Raw genomic sequence first — 21,025 nt, 5'->3', positions numbered from 1 at the left:
TATATCTTCAACATGCTCAGTCAGGGCTATGAAGCCATTTGGCATGTAGATCATTCTCCTATGATACAGACGGAGAAGTGTCACTCATGGCTGTGTCACAGTGAATCCCATTAATGACAGTGAACAGCATCAGGCCAATCAGTGTTTATAGCTGTGTGATGTGTCATCCTCTCCATAAGTCTTTGGCTGACCGCTGTAAGAAAATCCACGCAGGCGATGAAGTCATCCAGGTCAATCATCAGACAGTGGTGCGTCTCTCTCTCTCTTCTTACCTTATATTATCTCTCTGCCCATCCCCTTTATCTTATTCTCATCTTACGTTTACATACTGGTATATGACTACCCTATGATTACTACTATGCTTGTGTGAAAGGTCACCTTATGTGTTTTTCATTGTGTGTTTGTGTGTGTTTGTTGGCATGTGGCGCTAGGTGGGCTGGCAGTTGAAGAACTTGGTGAATTCTTTGCGTGGGGACCCCGGGGGTGTTATGCTGACTCTGAAGAAGCGACCACAGAGCACGCTGACATCCACCCCAGCACTGCTGAAGAACATGAGATGGAAACCCTTAGCCCTGCAAGTATGACAACACATTCACTTTCAACCTCCACACAACTGATGAATGGGTGTACATTTGGCCGAATCTGAAATCACAAACTATTCCCTTAATAGTGGTTCTTTATTATATATATTTTTTAATTAGATCAGCTTTAATATCGCAGATAGATTGTGGCTTCTATCAATGTAATTGTCTGCATCACTTCCAATCATTTCCAATCTCCCATATATTTTTCCTCTCATCAATCTACATACAATACCCCATAATGATCAAAAACTGTTGTTTAGAAATATAMAGACAGGTGTGTGCCTTTCCAAATCAATGAATTTTCCGTAGAGCTCCGAGACAGGATTGTGTCGAGGCACAGATCTGGGGAAGGGTACCAAAATATTTCTGCAGCATTGATGGTCCCCAAGAACACAGTGGCCTCCATCATTCTTAAATGGAAGAAGCACTGTACATTATCTCCAATGTATTGTTTATGTTAAAGAAAACTGGATTAATAGGATTAAAATRATCTGACAGTACCTTTTTAATTCTTTGCGCTATACATTTTGCTAGAATTTTTGCATCACAACGCTGAAGTGTAAGGGACCTCCAATTTGTTAAATGGACTGGATCTTTATATTTACCACTTGGGTCCTGTTTCAGTAATAGTGAAATCAGACCTTATTGTTGAGTATCTGATAATCTACCATTTTTATAGGAGTGGTTAAAACATGCTAATAACGGTCCTCCAAGTACATCCAAAAAGGTTTGATATACTACCTTAACTGGTAATCCATCCAGCCCTGGAGTTTTCCTAGACTTAAAGGCTTTAATTGCATCAAGAAGGTCCTCCTTTTTAGTGGTTACTTTATAGTAAATATGGAATAGGGTGGCATTTCACTTGCGCTGAGATGGGAGGAGTGGCGATATTTGAGGTGTGTAAATATTTAAGGCAATTACAACAATGTTGACTGCTAACACTCTGAACATATTGAGCAAACACTGGATGTTTTTTTTTACTATTGCTATACTCGTTACTGTAGCTTATGCTATTTAATAAACCGTAGTTGGTATCATTCCACAGTGGACTAGGACGAGAATATTCCGTGCCCCCAGCAACTCAAAGACCGTCAATAACCTACACAACTTGAGACAACCGCATGCGGTTATTATGGGGGTGCCACAGGGTTAAATTCTCAGGCCGACTCTTTTCTCTGTATATATCWATGATGTCGCTCTTGCTGCTGATGATTCTCTTATCCACCTCTGCACAGACGACACCATTCTGTATACTTCTGGCCCTTCTTTGGACACTGTGTTAACAAACCTTCAGACGAGCTTCAATGCCATACACCTCCTTCCGTGGCCTCCAACTGCTCTTAAATGCAAGTAAAACTAAATGCATGCTCTTCAACCGATCGCTGCCCGCACCCGCCCGCCCGTCTAGCATCACTACTCTGGACGGTTCTGACTTAGAGTATGTGGACAACTACAAATACCTAAGTGTCTGGTTAGACTGTAAACTCTCCTTCCAGACTCACATTAAGCATCTCCAATCCAAATTAAATCTAGAATCGGCTTCCTATTTCGCCACAAAAGGCTCCTTCACTTATGCTGCCAAACATACCCTCGTAAAACTGAATATCCTACCGATTCCTTGACTTCATGGCGATGTCATTTACAAAATAGCCCCAACACTCTACTAGCACCAAGAGATTGATGTTTTACATTCATACAGTGCCACCGTTTTGTCACCAAAGCCCCATATACTACCACCACTGCGACTGTTATGCTCTCGTTGGCTGGCCCTCGCTTCATTTTTGTCGCCAAACCCACTGGCTTCAGGTATCTATAAGTCTTTGCTAGGTAAAGCCCGCCTTATCTCAGCTCACTGGTCACCATAGCAACACCCACCCTGTAGCACGCGCTCCAGCAGGTATATTTCACCGGTCATCCCAAAGCCAACTCCTACTTTAGCCGCCTTTCCTTCCAGTACTCTGGAACGAATAGCAAAAATCACTGAAGCTGGAGACTTATATCCCTCAATAACTTTAAGCATCATCTGTCAGAGCAGCTTAACCGATTACTGCACCTGTAAATAGGCCCCCCACACCCAACTACCTCATCCCCATATTGTTATTTATATTTTTGCTCCTTTGCACCCCAGTATCTCTACTTGTATATTCATTCTTCTGCACATCTATCACTCCAGTGTTAATTGCTAAATTGTAATTATTCGCCACATGGCCTATTTATTGCCTTACCTCCTAATCTTACTACATTGCACACACTGTATATAGATTTTTCTATTGTGTTATTGACTGTATTTGTTATTCCCAATGTGTAACTCTGTGTTGTTTGTGTCGCACTGCTTTGCTTTATCTTGGCCAGGTCGCAGTTGTAAATGAGAACTTGTTCTCAACTGTCCTACCTGGTTAAATAAAGGTGAAATAAAAAATAAAAAAAGCCATGGAACACATTGATTGACCAGTGAGTGGCCAAGCTCTCGTCACACCTACAACTTGTTTATTAATCTAAACCACCGCCAGCCTATGAGCTCATCATTCCTGCTGTGAAAATAGCAAAAGTATTTCTGACACACCCAGGACCTATAGCGCTACCACCAGTGATAAGATTTACYATTGCGTTAGGTTTGTTAAAATAGAGCCCTGTGTGTTAGTGAGAGGTGATTTATGTACTGTATACCACTATCTTTTCAGTGGGTTAATGACTGAGAGGGTTTGTGAACTTCTGTATGTGCACAGTATGTGCCTGATTGTGCATGGTGAGTATGCAAGCAGGAGAGTGCATTCCATGTTTGTGGGTCTCGTTAAAGCAGTGACTTTTTGTGAATGTGTCTGTCTCTGTGTGTCTGTCTGTCATATTTTACCCCAAACAATTATTTAATATCGGTGTTGTATCTGAACTAGTGCGTGGAGGGAAGCGTATGTGTGGAGATGAGACGGGCATATGTGACTCTATCCCTGTCCCCCTCTGAGTCCCACGCTGGGCTAAGTGCTGTTTCCCTCCCTCCCACTGGGGCCCTGACCAACTGGAGCGCGTCAGAGCTCTGCCGCCTCCTAATCCCCCGCTCATCTCCTCCCCCTTCTCCTTTACCTCTTTTCCTCTCTGTACCCTCCTCCTCCTCGTTTCATCATACATCCAGATTCAGTTATTGATTTATGCTTTATAATTCATCAAATGCAAAGGATCAAATCAATTTCCCTTCCCTAACCCTGCCTCTAGCCATTCTCCAATCGAGAAACAAGACTAGCATTTCCTACATATTGAAGCTTTAATGGTTTGATTGATCGTAATTTATTATGAAACTACACATCACAGCAGTATGTCAGAAAACTCACCCTCTCTCCCCCGCGGCAGGTAGCCTGGCGGGTAGGAGCGTTGGGCCAGTAATCGAAAGGTTATCGAATCCCAGAGCCGACAATGTAAAAATCYGTCATTCTGCCCCTGAGCAAGGCAGTTAACCCACTGTTCCCCAGGCGCCAAAGACGTSGATTTCGATTAAGGCATCCCTCCGCATCTCTCTGATTCAGAGGGGTGTGGTTACATGCGGAAGACACATTTCAGTTGAATGCATTCAGTTGTGCAACTGACTAGGTTTCTCTCTCCTCACAGCCCATCATCCCTCAGAGCCCCAGCAGCAGTGTGGCCACACCCACCAGTACCCTGAGCACCCCTTCCAGAAGGGACAGCTGTGCCCTGCAGGACCTTTTCATCCCCCCGCCCCCTGAGGAACCATACACCCCCAGGTACACACACAAGCTGCCTCACTTTGACATACTGTATGCCTTACTTTAGGGATTACACAGTGTAGTCACTGTTTATACTGTATGCCTTACTTGAAGGATTACACAGTGTAGTCACTGTTCATACTGCATGCCTTACTTTAGGGATTACACAGTGTAGTCACTGTTTATACTGTATGCCTTACCTTGGGGATTACACAGTGTAGTCACTGTTCATACTGTATGCCTTACCTTACCTCTGGGGATTACCACATGTAGTCACCTGTTTATACTGTATGCCTTACCTTAGGGATTACACTATGTAGTCACTGTTTACTGTATGCCTTACCTTAGGGATTACACTATGTAGTCACTGTTTATACTGTATGCCTTACCTTAGGGATTACACTTAGTATCACTGTTCATACTGTATGCCTTACCTTAGGGATTACACTATGTAGTCACTGTTTATACTGTATGCCTTACCTTAGGGATTACACAGTGTAGTCACTGTATAATGTACTTTGATTATGTTTTATGTTATTATCTGCAGTGAAATAGTGTAGTGGTTTACCTGTGTAATTACTTCACTCTGTGAATTTAGTCAGTTTGTTCCCTTTTGTGGGGGGATTTATGTGCCTTGTAGTATATGACTTTGTTGAAGTTTACCCATGCAGTCGATGCTCCATAGGCGAACAGACTCTCTCCATGATCTGTGCTGCAGAGAYGACAAGGGAAATCTATCAGGTGACGACGACCTCCAAACTGACATCCCGGTGGCCAAGGGCTCTGAGTCCCCCAACTCCTTCCTGGAYCAGGAGTGTCGCCGACGTTTCCCTCTGGTGGAGGAGGATGCCGTTCTGTACTGCTACGAATACGACCAGAACCACGGGCCTCCACCTGTMCGCAGGGACTGCACCCCCACTTATGGTATGACCCAGTCCAAACCGCATATTTGCATGAGGGATGTCAGTCCCCCATATACTGTATGATATGACCCAGTCCAAGCCTGTTGGTTTGTATGAGAGATGCATGTGGTGCACTTCCTACAGATTTGATCACTCTTTTGTTGCTGCGAAAATTTTCCTGCAAGGCAGGAAATGCAAACTTGTAGTGTATTTCTGTTTTAAAAATGCTTCTAAAGTTTGTAATCTCCACTTTGACCATTTCAGACTTGATTTGCCCTAACAAAAAATGTATCAACCCCTACAAAAATGCTCATTAATTATATAATACACATAATAATTCACATTTCCTGTTGCTGCAGGATTATTTTCCTGCTGTAGCAAAATGAACGATCCTACATCTGTATACAATGCCTGCTGTGTTTGTGATGTTTGTGTCACTGTATTGTTAATATAGGCTGTTTGTAGCKCTTWGATKTTCCTGGSTAGGTCTGTAATGTTGTGTGTTATCTGTGCTGCGTGCTCCAGGCAGGCTTAGGCCCATCTCCATGCCAGTGGAATATAACTGGGTGGGAGACTATGAAGACCCGGCCAAGCTGAAGAGAGAGAGCAGGAGAGGTGAGTGGGAGGCCGGGATGGAGAGAAAGGGAGAGATAAAAAGAGAGGGGAGACAGTAAGAGAGAGCTATAGCAGCAGAGGTGAGTGGGTGGATATCTCTCATAATTGGGTTTTCTGCCTCCCCATCTCAGATGTCTTAGCCAAGGGACTAGGAAGCTGAGCAGCCAGGCAGGGCTCAGTGCATAATAGATATGATGCTGAATTAGCTATCCTCCTCTCTATCTGTCCCTCTTTTCCGGTCTCTTCTTTCTGTGTATCTTTGTTAGTCCCTCCTACTCTCTTTCTCTTTCAATCTCACCCATTTCTCTCAGTGACTCTCTGCCTCTCTCTCTCTTTGCTTTTGGGTCTTGAAGGTATGTCGTTGCCTTGGCAACTGTAACCAGGCTCTTCCTAAGATTTGCTTGGTTTGATTGATTGCTGCCAGGCCTGGTGGCAAGCAGAGTAGGAAGAGAGCGAATGGCCTTGGTTCAGTCTGAGAGGCAGCCACTGTGATGTTGTGTTTTTAATTCCCAATGGCAGTCAGTTTATTTTCCCCCTGGGCTTTTCAGCTTCAGTGAGGGTGCTGTATTATCCGTATATTTGGCAAGAGGCAGTATCTTGACGTATTGCCTAAAGGCAACATTTCTTTCAATTGTTTGGGAAGATGTCTTGCAAATATCAGAATAATGACAATCCTTTAGAAATGKCTCTGTTGGTTCAGTACAATAATGGGGTTTGAGTGAAGCCTAGGCATTTGTCTGAATGACAAGACCGAGTAAAGCCTCAGAGCCCTAAAGCTGAATGCCTGGACACACCACAGGATTACACAAAACATAAATTACACTGCCCAATGACATGGCTCTCAAAACTAGCCTATAAGAGTCAGATGGAGGATGTTCATCAGGGGCCTTGCTGTAGCCTCAAGGCCCTAATGACATGACTAAGTCCACAAGTCACACAACTGTCCCTTTTCATCCAAGCAATCATTACACAATCTCTAGAATTGGCTTTTGGCTTGTTTTTCACTGTTGTTTAAAGTTTGTAGTAACAAAGTAACAGCACAATGACTATTCAATAGGTAGAAATKATTTACACATAGTAGGCCGATATAATCAAATGGCGTTAGACAAAGTGATCTAATTGCTGGCCTCCCCTGCTCTCGTAGAGAACTCCCTGCTGTGCTATGTGAATCAGAGTGAGGACAAGGCCATGCCAGAGGAGTACCTGACAGGACGCAGCAGGAAGAAGAGTGACAAGGGCAGCCCCGCCCACTACGCCCTCCTCCCAGCCCTCCAGATGGAAGTCTCCACGTCCGGCTCTGACTCCGCCTCCCTCTACCATGTAAGTCCCATTGGTCCCAGGGCCCTGAGACAACACTGACGCTTTTTTTTGTTGTGATTATGATTAGATATATAGAGGTCTGAGCACAGTGGTTTGATATCTCTAATTTTCCTGTGTGTTATTTTGTAGATGTTTGAACGATCCTCGCTGCGCTCAAGGTCTAGGAAGAAGAGTAAAGGTCAGTTATTCAAAACCTACAGTCCACAACGCATGTACAGTTTCAAATATACACTACATACCTTAAATGTAATCTGATGCAGACCACCCAATACAGTTGTTTCATCGATACTCCTCTCTCCTCCCTACAGCTGGTGACTCTTTGTCCTCCATCAGTAAGAGGCGTATCTCCTGTAAGGACCTGGGGCGGGGGGACTGTGAGGGCTGGCTGTGGAAAAAGAAGGATGCTAAAAGCTACTTCTCCCAGAAGTGGAAGAAATACTGGTTCATCCTGAAAGATACCTGCCTATACTGGTACATGAATGAGGAGGTGAGTGTGTGAGTGATACTGACAAACTTGCTAATTTGTTGTACTGTGACTCCCTCTCTGCATCCTCTCTTGATTATCTTGTGAAAATGTTAACCATCCCTCTATATTTTTTGTAACTCAGAAAAGTAATGTTTGTCAGACTCAGAACAGTGTATGATATTATGTTTTTTCCTCCCTCAGGATGAAAAGGCAGAGGGCTTTGTTAGTCTCCCAGAATTCAAGATTGATCGTGCATCTGAGTGCCGTAGGAAGTAGTGAGTACATGCMTTTGTGTTTGTATACAATAAATTMATATGTGAGTCTTGTAGTCTGTTTGTCTGTGTGAACCTTGGCATGTGTTTGTTTGAATCTATTTAGAATGCAGTGTGTGAGTCTTTAAATACAATATATGTTCAGTATATGAAACCTGTGTTTGTGCCCCAGAATACTTACAGTTAGTGCTGAGCGAYTAACCGACATTTCATTTTTTGTTGTTGTTATTAAACAACTAATTGACCGACGTCGGTTCAATTACTTGAATTCCATTTAGTTTGTTTTTTGTGAGCCCAGCGTGACGTTTCTCTAGAGAAATCTTTCAAAACAGAAATCAAGTCAAGAACTATATGGAACGCTGGGCTAAAGGGAGTTGTAGTTCGCAAATATTCAACCTAGTTTAGCTCAGAAACGTGGTAATTAACTATAATCCTATAATCCATTGCGCCAGTTTTTTCTTTTTTGGACAGAGATGGATCAGAGGGGAAGAGGCGAAGCSAGAGGTTTTACTCTCGTCAAAATCTGTCCAAAATGCGTTTCTATGGGCTTATTTTGGATTTAAATGTGTCGCCTGCCTTCCTGCCTTTGGGACAACGACTCCCATGGTTAGGACGGAGACAATAGCATCTCGCCATTATATACAGATCTCTGGATGGACACACTTTTACGCAGGGGCGCAACTTTCATTCTGAAATTGCATTTATGTTCCCCCCCAGTTTTATCATTGGAATGTGATACAAAATGAGGCAACGGTGTGCTTTAGGATTTTGCGGACGCTCCCGAGAGGTCGGGTAGGCTGTTTGGAGTGTTTATTTAACTGGATAGAAAAAAGAAAGGTTAGATCAGTGTTGCATGTTCGTGGGTTTCCAGATAAATTGGACTACTTTGATAACAATGTATTGTTATCAACAATGTATTGGCCGCGGGTTGCAGGTTTTTGGGCTATTTTTATGTTGCACCGCAGCCGAATGACATTTTTCTTAAAAAATATATATTTTACTGTGACCTGCTGCTGACAGTCAGGCAGTCTGTTGCTGAATGAGTGAGTGGCGTGGAGGGCCGGAGGAGTGTGTGCGTGTGTGTGTTGAGAGAGCACTACATTTATTGGCTGTGTCACGTGAGCGAGAGGAGAGAGAGCAGCACGCGTGCACATTGTGACAACTTTTTCCCAGTTGTAGGTAGGCTATTTAGATTGTCATTATGGAGACACCTATTTCCAACCCTTTTTTCCAGAAAACATATTATTACACTAGAACTAATGCACATCAATAAATAATGGAGAAAAAGCACTGGAAAATTACTTTAGGCACACTAGAGCGCATTACATAAATTCGCTCAGAGGTGGTTTAAACTGCATTCTAATGTTGACTGCTTAAATAAAACGGTATCAAGCGAAGTGCTTTATGCATGCGCAGTTCTTGGGTCTCAGGGGCTGCCCGAGTGGAAATTTGAAATGCAAGTTATGGAACTCCCTCACATAGTTGTTTTTATGGGGAAAAGTCCTCAATGAAACTGACATTAGGCTAATGTGGAGAATTATACATTTGCCTATGTTGGCTATCAAGTAGCCTATTAATGTATATGCCATTGTAGGCTACCATTTAATAAAATAAATATGTTGAAATGACGAGTTATTGCAAATCAATTTGTGTCACTTGTTTAGCCTACCTAGCTGGCAAACCAATTGAATAAATAGCCTATGACTTCATTGTATTGTTGTTGTAGACTTGTGTTATTATGAATGCATTAGATTGACGGTAACAGTAGTCAGATTAGGCCAGGGGTGCACCTTTCACTGGGGACATGTCCCCCCACATTCTGAAATTGCATTTTCGTCACCCCTGTTTTATAATTAGAATGTGATACAAAACGAGGCAACGGTGTGCTTTAGGACCATGCGGATGCCTCCGARCGGTCGGGTAGCCTGTTTGGAGTGTTTATCTGACTGGATAAAAAATTATATATATGATTATGTCCCCCTCACTTCTAAAACCAAAGTTGCGCCCCTGGATTAGGCTACAGGTAAAACAATTTCAAAAAAATAAACACTGGCTGTGGTTGACAAGCATTTTCAATTCATATACATATACAGTAACAGTCAAAAGTTTACTCATTCAAATCAAATCAAATCAAATTGTATTAGTCACATGCGCCGAATAGAACAGGTGAAATGCTTACTTACGAGCACCTAACCAACAATGCAGTTTTAAAAAATACGGATAAGAATAAGAAATAAAAGTAACAAGTAATTAAAGAGCAGCAGTAAAATAACAATAGCGAGACTATATACAGGGGGGTACCGGTACAGAGTCAATGTGCGGGGGCACCGGTTAGTTGAGGTAATATGTACATGAAGGTAGAGTTATTAAAGTGACTATGCAACAAAGAGTAGTAGCGGTGTAAAAGAGGGGGAAAGGGGGGGGGGCAATGCAAATAGTCTGGTTATCCATTTGATTAGGTGTTCAGGAGTCTTATGGCTTGGTGGTAGAAGCTGTTCAGAAGCCTCTTGGAACTAGACTTGGCGCTCCGGTACCGCTTGCCGTGCGGTAGCAGAGAGAACAGTCTATGACTAGGGTGGCTGGAGTCTTTGACAATTTTTAGGGCCTTCCTTTGACACCGCCTGGTATAGAGGTCCTGGATGGCAAGAAGCTTGGCCCCAGTGATGTACTGGGCCGTTCGCACTACCCTCTGTAGTGCCTTGCGGTTGGAGGCCGAGCAGTTGCCATACCAGGCCATGATGCAACCAGTCATGATGCTCTCAATGGTGCAGCTGTATAACCTTTTGAGGATCTGAGGACCCATGCCAAATCTTTTCAGTCTCCTGAGGAGGAATAGGTTTTGTCGTGCCCTCTTCACGACTGTCTTGGTATGCTTGGACCATGTTAGTTTGTTGGTGATGTGGACACCAAGGAACTTGAAGCTCTCAACCTGCTCCACTGCAACCCCGTTGATGAGAATGGGGGCGTGCTCGGTCCTCTTTTTCCTGTAGTCCACAATCATCTCCTTTATATTGATCACGTTGAGGGAGAGGTTGTTGTCCCGGTCTCTGACCTCCTCCCTATATGTTGTCTCGTCGTTGTCGGTGATCAGGCCTACCACTGATGTGTCATCGGCAAACTTAATGATGGTGTTGGAGTTGTGCCTGGCCGTTCAGTCATGAGTGAACAGGGTGTACAGGAGGAGACTGAGAACGCCCCCCTGAGGGGCCCCTGTGTTGAGGATCAGTGTGRCAGATGTGCTGTTACCTACTCTTACACCTGCGGGCGGCCCGCCAGGAAGTCCTGGATCCAGTTGCAGAGGGAGGTGTTTAGTCCCAGGGTCCTTAGCTTATTGATGAGCTTTGAGGTAAAACAGGTAAATCAAATACAAAACAATAAACACTRGCTGTTGTTGACAAGCATTTTGAATTGATATACATATACAGTACCAGTCAAAAGTTTGGACACACCTACTCATTCAAGGGTTTGTCTATATTTTTACTATTTTCTACATTGTAGAATAATCGTGAAGACATCAACACTATGAAATAACACATATGGAATCATGTAGTAACCAAAAAAGTGCTAAACAAATCAAAATACATTTTATATTTGAGATTCTTCAAAGTAGCCACTCTTTGCCTTGATGACAGCTTTGMACACTCTGGCATTCTCTCAACCAGCTTCATGAGGTAGTCACCTGGAATGCATTTCAATTAACAGGTGTGCCTTAATTAATTAGTTAATTTCTGGAATTTCTTTCCTTCTTAATGCGTTTGAGCCAATCAGTTGTGTTGTGACAAGGTAAAGATGGTATACAGAAGATAGCCCTATTGGTAAAATACCAAGTCCATATTATGGCAAGAACAGCTCAAATAAGCAAAGAGAAACAACAGTCTGTCATTACTTCAAACATGAAGGTCAGTCAATGCGGAACATTTCAAGAACTTTGAAAGTTTCTTCAAGTGCAGTCGCAAAAACCATCAAGCGCTATGATGAAGCTGGCTCTAATGACGACCGCCACAGAAAGGAAGACAGAATTACCTCTGCTGCAGAGGATAAGTTCATTAGAGTTACCAGCCTCAGAAATTGCAGCCCAAATATATGCCTCAGAGAGTTCAGGTAACAGACACATCCCAACATCAACTGTTCAGAGGAGACTGCAAGAATCAGGCCTTTATGGTCAAATTGCTGCAAAGAAACCACTACTAAAGGACACAAATAAGAMGAACAGACTTGCTTGGGCCAAGAAACACAAGCAATGGACATTAGACCAGTGGAAATCTGTCCTTTGATCTGATGAGTCCAAATTTGAAATGTTTGGTTGTGTCTTTGTGAGACGCAGTGTAGGTGAACAGATGATCTCTGCATGTGTGGTTCCAACCGTGAAGCATGGAGGAGGAGGTTTGATGGTGTGGGGTTGCTTTGCTGGTGACAATGTCTGTGATTAATTTAAAATGCAAGTAACACTTAACCAGCATGGCTACCACATCATTCTGCAGCGATATGCCATCCCATCTGGTTTGCGATTAGTGGGACTATCATTTGTTTTTCAACAGGACAATGACCCAACACACCTCCAGACTGTGTATGGGTTATTTGACCAAGAAGAAGAGTGATGAAGTGCTGCATCAGATGACCTGGCCTCCACAATCACCCGACCTCAACCAAGTTGAGATGGTTTGGATTGAGTTGGACCGCAGAGTGAAGGAAAAGCAGCCAACAAGTGCCCAGCATATGTGGGAACTCCTTCAAGACTGTTGGAAAAGCATTCCAGGTGAAGCTGGTTGAGAGAATGCCAAGAGTGTGCAAAGCTGTCTTCAAGGCAAAATATATTTTGATTTGTTTAACACTTTTTTTTACTACATGATTTCATATGTGTTATTTCATGGTTTTGATGTCTTCACTATTATTCTACAATGTATAAAATAGTAAATATAAAGAAAAACCCTTGAATGAGAAGGTGTGTCCAGACTTTTGACTGTTACTGTACATATTGTCGTGACTTGACTTTAATATTAATCTGAAGACTGTTATTTATCAAATTAACTAATTATCTTTAATTGTTACCCGATTTTAAATGAATCATGTAACAATTAACTGATTTGGATCTGGGGCAACACGAGAGCGCTCTTTAACTAGTTAAAGAAGAGATGGAGATGGAGAGAGAGAGGGACAGAGGCACTTAACATTGGTACATTCAGAAACTACTCTCACCTACAGTAACCAAATACTTTGCACACGAACAGCTGCCCACTTTGAGCAAGAAATCATGAATGTATTTACGTGAAATGCCTGGGTTCACCCGGGGATCTCTCGGGTAAACAGGGCAGCCTTGGAAAGGGCGTTGGGCCTTTTCGCAGCACACTTGTAAGGCTCTGATTGTCCGAAATGGTTCCAAMAAGTCTTCTACTGTTGTCCTTCTTTGAAGTTGTTCGGTATCCGGTAACTTGTCGTGTAGTCCTGAACAGAACTACAGAGTGGACTTTCCTTYCATTCACTCTTGAAGAGGCTTCTTTGAAGATAGGCTAGCCAGCTGTATCGATGGTTTGAGCAGAGTAACAGGATKATCCTACTTAAATTCTCTTTCTAAGACACTTTACTTAGAACAGCTAATCACTCGTACCAATGATTGTCTGGGAGGTGAGTTTATCGTCTCCACCTCGTGTTGAGATTCAAAGTTCAAATCACTTTAAATGCGCAGCTGCAGCTTCATGCTTTTCTGGTCCAATGTGGGTTTTTTTAACCCATCATTTATACCTTTTGCTGGAAAGGGGTGGTTCCGGCAGGCTGGCATGCTCCTTGACCTCACTTCAGGGCGGTGACTACTCACTGTGCAAAGTTCATGGAAAACAATTATCTCTTATAGCTTCTCAAATCACACCCCTCACAAAACAAAAACACTTTCATAATTGTTCATGTTACATGCACAATGCATAGTATAGAAACTATAGAATGGAAACTAAAATAATTMATATTTGGAGGAAACACAAATTTTGCTTCTAATGTCATTACAAGATACACTGATATTCCTTCTTAATTGGCTCGATAACGTTATGGAAAAAGGCTTTATTGTATATAGAAAAATGAGGCTCGTTTTCAGGTCTTTTGGGTGGGTTTAGAGATGTCATTGGGCTTGACATTTTTTGCTTGACCTGGCAACCCTGGGTTAGATAAACACAGACCACATGAGAGAGGAATGTTCACAACACAACGACGAGAGGGACAGAGACAGTTCGTGAAAGTATATCTTATCTACGTTGAAGAACTAGTAAAATAATTTTGTCAGACAGTTCTGCAGCATAGGCTACTTAGGCTGGCTAGCTAAATAGGATGACTGAAGACAGTACAGTATGGGGAGCACACAGATAAAGTTAGGTWTGGCTTCTAGTGCCTGAGCAGAGATGAGATGACTTGAAGAAATGAAAAATAATAAAGTCATCAAATCAAACAAAGTAATACACATAACTGAAATATTTTATTATTTCATAGTAATTTCCTATTTTTCTATTGGTGTCTACCCAATGTGGACGTGACAGAGACAATGGAATATTTTAAATGTTTTGGCAATTAAATGCTCACTATTTTTGGCTTTKGAATGTCCATTAAAAAGCTGTATTTCATAATGTATTTCATAATGTATGAAAAACTTATCGAAACCAAAAACCGTGATTATTTAACCGAACCTAACCGACCTCAAAAAGCACTAACCGCTCAGCACTATTTACCGTATGGTATAATCTGTCCCTGACCGCATGTTTCTGTGTTCCAGTGCTTTCAAGGCCTGCCATCCAAAGATCAAGAGTTTCTACTTTGCAGCAGACAATGCRGATGACATGAACAGGTGAGAGTCACTGTCAGACATTATTACTGTAGCTAACACGGAGGGGAGACAAGCAGAGACAAGGAGGTGAGAAAAACTGAAAGGTTTTGACAAATAGGGCTAGGCAGATGACCAGGTGAGCTGATGTGAGATGCAARAACAGCAGGAGATAACAGAATGGTGTGTGGTGTGTGAGATTTGGAATGGGGTCATTAATGTTGTTCCCTCACAGGTGGCTGAGTCGTCTGACCATGGCAGTGGCAGGTTACTCGGAGCAGGAGAGGATCCGACAGGACCAGGGTGAGAATACGTGAATACACATTAATATAGTTKACAATAATAGAGGCTAAGAGCTGCTTCGTTTGCCCTACGTCTACTTTAGAAAATCCTCCACATTGTCTCTTTCTGATGGTGACGTGTCCTCTTCTCTGCTTCATCCTTGTCATCATGACCAGACTACTGGAGTGAAAGTGACCATGAGGACATGGAGATGCCTTCAACCATGCCCAAACAGGACAGCCCTCCTCCCCCCTACGATACCTACCCCGGGCCCCCCTCGGTAAGTCACTCTTTCTGTGAAAAGCTACTCTGTGCATAGTTTTAATCTGGACTCTTCCCTCTTTTCTAATCCTCCTGTTATTTACATTATTGTTACAATGCCATTATATACCTCTCTAGCTGAGTCTCTTCCCTTTACAAAAMAATATTCAGGTATATACATTAATTACCAATGCTATGCCATGACACCTCTCTGTCTGGTTCTCTGTAGGTGTCCCAGATGAGTCCATACCTGGAGCCCAAACACGGCCGCCTCTCCTCCTCTGAGACCTTCCAGTCACGCTCCTCTCATGAGGAGTTCCACCCCGAGCCACAGGAGGGAAGCAGCAGCGGAGGCGGCATCTCGCCTGGCCAGAAGTCCTCCAGCCAACGGCGTTCGTGGCAGGACCTGATTGAGACGCCCTTGGGCAGCACGGGGCTACACTACCTGCAGACACTGCCCCTGCCCCTGGAGGAGGCCCTGCTGTGTTCCCCTGGAGGAGGAGGTCTGTCTGTGGAGTACCGCCGCCAGTCAACCCTCCCTGCCCAGCGCAGCCTGCTGCAGGAGCACTATGGCCCACTGCCCCTGCAACTCAGCCCYAGTGTCCCTGTAGAGGCTGTGGGGAAACCACGTAGCTTCACCCTACCCCGAGACAGTGGGCTCCATGCCATTCTCTCAGCCTCGGCCAGCGCCTCTGACCACAGGGACCACGACCACTACCAGCTGGCCAGAGACACAGGTGAGACATTACTAAGACATGACTGAGACACAGGCACATGAAGACGTGACAGCCATGACACCCATGAAATAGAGAGTCATGGCACCATGAGACAGAGAGAAAGAGAGATGTGACAACAACCTTAACCTCTCTCTCCCTGTTACATTCTAGGATAACTTGATGTGTAAAAATAGTTTTATATACTTACATGGAAATTACTACTTATAGGGTAAACCTGGTATCCAATGGTGAATGATGTTGCTAATTATAGGCATTGTTCAGACACAGTCTGTGTCACAGACATTGCTGATGTTCTGAAGTTAGACCAGCCCCATCCCCCATCCCTACAGATCTCCAGGACACCATTCTAAAGTGAGGGGAAATCTTAGTGTCCTAATTGACACTAATTCATCCTGGCAGCCCGGCCCCTCCTCGATGTCTTCACACACACACACACACACACACACACACACACACACACACACACACACACACACACACACACACACACACACACACACACACCACACACACACACACACACACACACACACACACACACACACACACACACAACCATGATAGAGACATCGCTGTGCCCCGCCGCAGTGTTTGGGGAGATGGGGCGAGGAAGAATCCTTTCAGCCCATGTTAACGTTGAATTTTGAAGAGGACAAAGAAACATGCCCAAGGGGCCTTTTTTCCTGTCCTAATTTCTCTGCCGCTCTATCACTCACTGTCTCTACTACTCCCTCTATAGACTCTAACACAAAAACACGCAGCAAATACTGCATGATACACTTCAAGAGGCACAGCCCCACAGCTTCACAACTGACCCCCAAAACAAATGTATTGCTGACCCCTAAAACATATATTGCAAATGCACAGCAAAGTATGACAACCACCAGACACAAAACCTTTGGTTAAGTTTGAGTCAACATACACTACATGGTCAAAAGTATGTGGACACCTGCTCGTTGAACATCTCATTTCAGAATCATGGGCACTAATATGGACTTCGTCTTCCCTTTTCTGCTACAACAGCCTCTACTCTTCTGGGAAGGCATTCAACTAGATGTTGGAACATTGCTGTTGGGACTCGCTTCCATTCAGCCAAAAGAGCATTAATGAGGTCAGGCACTGATGTTGGGTGATTAGGTCTGGCTCCCAGTCAGCATTCCAATTCATCACAAAGGTGTTTGATGGGGTGAGGTCAGGGCTCTGTTCAGGCCAGTCAAGTTTTTCCACACCGATCTCGACAAACTATTTCTGTATGGACCTCGCTTTGTGCACTGTTGCCACAAAGTTGGAAGCACAGAATAGTCTAGAATGTCATTGTCTGCTGTAGTGTTAAGATTTCCCTTCACTGGAACTAAGGGGCCTAGCCCGAATCATGAAAAAACAGACCATTATTCCTCCTCCACCAAACTTTACAGCTGTCACTATGCATTGGGGCATCTAGCGTTATCCTAGCATCCGCCAAACCCAGATTTGTCCGTTGGACTGCCAGATTGTGAAGCGTGATTCATCACTCCAAAGAACGCGTTTTAACTGCTCCAGAGTCCAATGGCGGCGAGCTTTACACCACTCCAGCTGACGCTTGGCATTGCACATGGTGATCTTAGGCTTGTGTGCAGCTGCTCGGACATGAAAACCCATTTCATGAAGCTCCCGACGAACAGTTATTTTGCTGACGTTGCTTCTAGAGGCAGTTTGGAACTCTGTAGTGAGTGTTGCAACCGAGGAYAGACGATTTTTACACGCTACGTGCTTCAGCACTCGGCGGTCCCGTTCTGTGAGCTTGTGTGGTCTACCACTTTGTGGTTGAGCCGTTGTTGCTCATAGACGTTTCTACTTCACAATAACAGGACTTACAGTTGACACCTCTGGAAACTTGACAGTCTGACTTGTTGGAAAGGTGGCATCCTATGACGGTGCCACGTTGAAAGTCACTGAGCTCTTCAGTACGGGCCATTCTACTACCAATGTTTGTCTACGGAGATTGCATGGCTGTGTGCTCAATTTTATACACCTGTCATTAACGGGTGTGGCAGAAATAGCCRAATCCACTCATTTGAAGGGGTGCCAAATAAGATAAGAGCTATGTGGCAATAGCACCATAAGAGGGCAGTATATGTAAAGGATAGCATGGGACATTCCACAGTAGCAGCTTACTGTGTGTGTTCTGCCTGCCTATGAGGAAATGCAGTATTGTTCTGAACTTCCAGGAGTGAGAGATCTTGATGCACATGCATATTGCTGTTTTTGATGTTGAATGTGGTGCCAGCCGGTGAATGCCATGTATTGTGACTCTGTTTTTCCTCAGGCCGTGAGAGAGAGGGCCGTCCCCAGGCTGACTCTCTGGGGGACCTGTACCGGGCCCTGGAAAGGGCCAACCTGTCCTCCATGGGAGACCACCGGCCCTCTGCCCGCCTTGAGTACAAACGCTCCTTCGTCCGCCGCGTCAACGACCCACTGCTCAGCGAAAAGCTGCACCGTCTCCGCATCCTACAGAGTGCGCTCAAGGTATGACCCCCCCYCTCTCTTTTTCTCTCTCCCCATCTCCCTCTCTCTCTCTCTACTGCACCTGCTGTGTGGAATGCTCGGCCAACTGACATTTAGTCCTGAGGTGCTAACCCGTTGCACCCTCTATAATCACTGTGGTTATTATTTGACCTTGCTGGTCATCTATGAATGTTTGAAAATCTTTTTGAAGAACGATCTGACCTTAATTGCATGTACCCTTATAATCTCCAGCCTGCACAGCCAGAAGTGGACTGGCCACCCCTCAGAGCCTGGTTCCTCTCTAGGTTTCTTTCTAGGTTCCTGCCTTTCAAGGGAGTTTTTCCTAGCCACCGTGCTTCTACATCTGCATTGCTTGCTCTTTGGGGTTTTAGACTGGGCTTCTGTATAAGCACTTTGTGACATCTGCTGATGTAAAAAAGGGCTTTATAAAATACATTTGATTGATAGATGACAGGACCTATAGAATATAGTGTGTACAGTGTGTGTACTGTTTATGTAGTGTATACACATCTTAAATCATACTCTTCTTTCCCCCTGACAGAATGTCCCTCTTCAGGACTCTGACCCGTCGTTGGGTTTTTTAGGATAGCCTGTATGGAACAGACCATGGACACAGCAGCACCATCATAGTCACCCAGTTCATCCTGCCAAGGGACGTGCCCTTACTGCCCTAACCCAGACATCCCCACATCCCTGGAAGACAGCCACAACAACCAGGGTTAACCCCCCTCAACCTCTCTCTTTCACTCAATCTCACTCTCTCTCTGCATGCCCACATCTACCTCTAAGGACCTTCTCTCATGCAAAATAGTTTGTTCAGTGATCAAAATAACCATAACATATTCAATAGTTGCATCGTGCAATGCATGTTCACGCTATTTACAGTACTTAAACTCTAGTTCAATAATAGTCTTCTTCTCCTTGACATTGTTAAAGGAAAGTTATAACATAAATTGAACTGGAGAATATAGTGAGGCCAGGATTTAATCAGATTAGCTTTAACCCACGGTAATCAACAAACACATAGCTTAATATTGCCTTTGTTTAGGCGATGTCGGAGGTGTAACTGCGTTGAAGCTGTTAAGTCGGTGAGTGGCTGCGCTTGTGGTCATTGTCACGAAAACCACACCCGTCCTTATGTCCCACCCGCGTTACAAGTTCAGAAGGAGAAAGTGTAGGCTATATAGAAATAATGACACTCAAATTGAAAATCATTCAACTAATGAATAATGATTTATATCAGCCTAATCGAGGTATAGATTATATCACACATTCCAGTGTTCAAACTTGTAACACGGCTGMATGGGATTTCTACTAATGTGACTCAGTGCATCCAATGGCAATGTCCACGAATGCAGTTACACCTCCGACACCGTCTAAATAAAAGCAATATTAAGCTATGAGTTTGTCTGTTAGCGCTGATCTGATTGAAACATGGCCTGAGTTTTATGGTATTTTCTGCACAGTTCATTGCTGTTTTGCATGAGGAAAATGTTGCCCTATGTGTCTTTATTCCCATCTCCCTCCACCTATTTCAGCAGCTCTTGAACACACATTCATCTCACTCTGGGTTTCTGTCCACTCCATCTCTCTCACTCTCTCAGAACATTGTCTGTGAAGGACAGTATTGTTTGACTTATTAAGGCACATAACTTCTAGAAGGCACATAAGACATCCACAGCCTTTTCTGGTTTGATGATATTGGATATTTCGCCTCATCTGAAAGACTGCATTAGTGGAGCGCCCTTTAACTCACTGCTCACCTGCATGGCCATGTTAGAACCTTCTGCTTCTGTACAGTACTGTCTGTTCTGAAGACTATGCCAGGGATGTGTACAGTAACACTACAATGAATCTTGATCTTAAATGAACTACACTGCTCAAAAAAATAAAGGGAACACTTAAACAACACAATGTAACTCCAAGTCAATCACACTTCTGTGAAATCAAACTGTCCACTTAGGAAGCAACACTGATTGACAATAAATTTCACATGCTGTTGTGCAAATGGAATAGACAAAAGGTGGAAATTATAGGCAATTAGCAAGACACCCCCAATAAAGGAGTGGTTCTGCAGGTGGTGACCACAGATCACTTCTCAGTTCCTATGCTTCCTGGCTGATGTTTTGGTCACTTTTGAATGCTGGCGGTGCTTTCACTCTAGTGGTAGCATGAGACGGAGTCTACAACCCACACAAGTGGCTCAGGTAGTGCCTGTCTCTTATACACATCTAGATGTGTATAAGAGACAGGAAACAGACTTCATGAGGGTGGTATGAGGGCCCGACATCCACAGGTGGGGGTTGTGCTTACAGCCCAACACCGTGCAGGACATTTGGCATTTGCCAGAGAACACCAAGATTGGCAAATTCGCCACTGGCGCCCTGTGCTCTTCACAGATGAAAGCAGGTTCACACTGAGCACATGAGTACATGTGACAGACGTGACAGAGTCTGGAGACGCCGTGGAGAACGTTCTGCTGCCTGCAACATCCTCCAGCATGACCGGTTTGGCGGTGGGTCAGTCATGGTGTGGGGCCGCACAGCCCTCCATGTGCTCGCCAGAGGTA

The 21,025-nt window shown here is 44.0% G+C and overlaps 1 protein-coding gene across 1 annotated transcript in view; it reads left to right on the top strand.

Annotated features, from left to right (window-relative positions):
- The window catches only part of LOC111951101 (connector enhancer of kinase suppressor of ras 2-like), a 49,658-nt gene extending 29,226 nt beyond the window's left edge, over window positions 1–20,432 (top strand). Inside the window, 14 exon segments of the mRNA XM_023969116.2 lie at window positions 432–578; window positions 4,182–4,315; window positions 5,016–5,221; window positions 5,725–5,814; window positions 6,959–7,134; window positions 7,264–7,312; window positions 7,443–7,621; window positions 7,802–7,875; window positions 14,624–14,695; window positions 14,907–14,974; window positions 15,130–15,233; window positions 15,444–15,951; window positions 18,257–18,456; window positions 18,998–20,432. Coding sequence (XP_023824884.1) covers window positions 432–578; window positions 4,182–4,315; window positions 5,016–5,221; window positions 5,725–5,814; window positions 6,959–7,134; window positions 7,264–7,312; window positions 7,443–7,621; window positions 7,802–7,875; window positions 14,624–14,695; window positions 14,907–14,974; window positions 15,130–15,233; window positions 15,444–15,951; window positions 18,257–18,456; window positions 18,998–19,045 — 2,055 coding nt within the window. The 3' untranslated portion in view covers window positions 19,046–20,432.
- The last annotated feature ends 593 nt before the right edge of the window (window positions 20,433–21,025 follow it).

The sequence above is a fragment of the Salvelinus sp. IW2-2015 genome, linkage group LG23, assembly GCF_002910315.2.
Source record: "Salvelinus sp. IW2-2015 linkage group LG23, ASM291031v2, whole genome shotgun sequence".
NCBI lineage: Eukaryota > Metazoa > Chordata > Actinopteri > Salmoniformes > Salmonidae > Salvelinus > Salvelinus sp. IW2-2015.
This window is presented reverse-complemented; position numbering and strand designations above follow the sequence as displayed.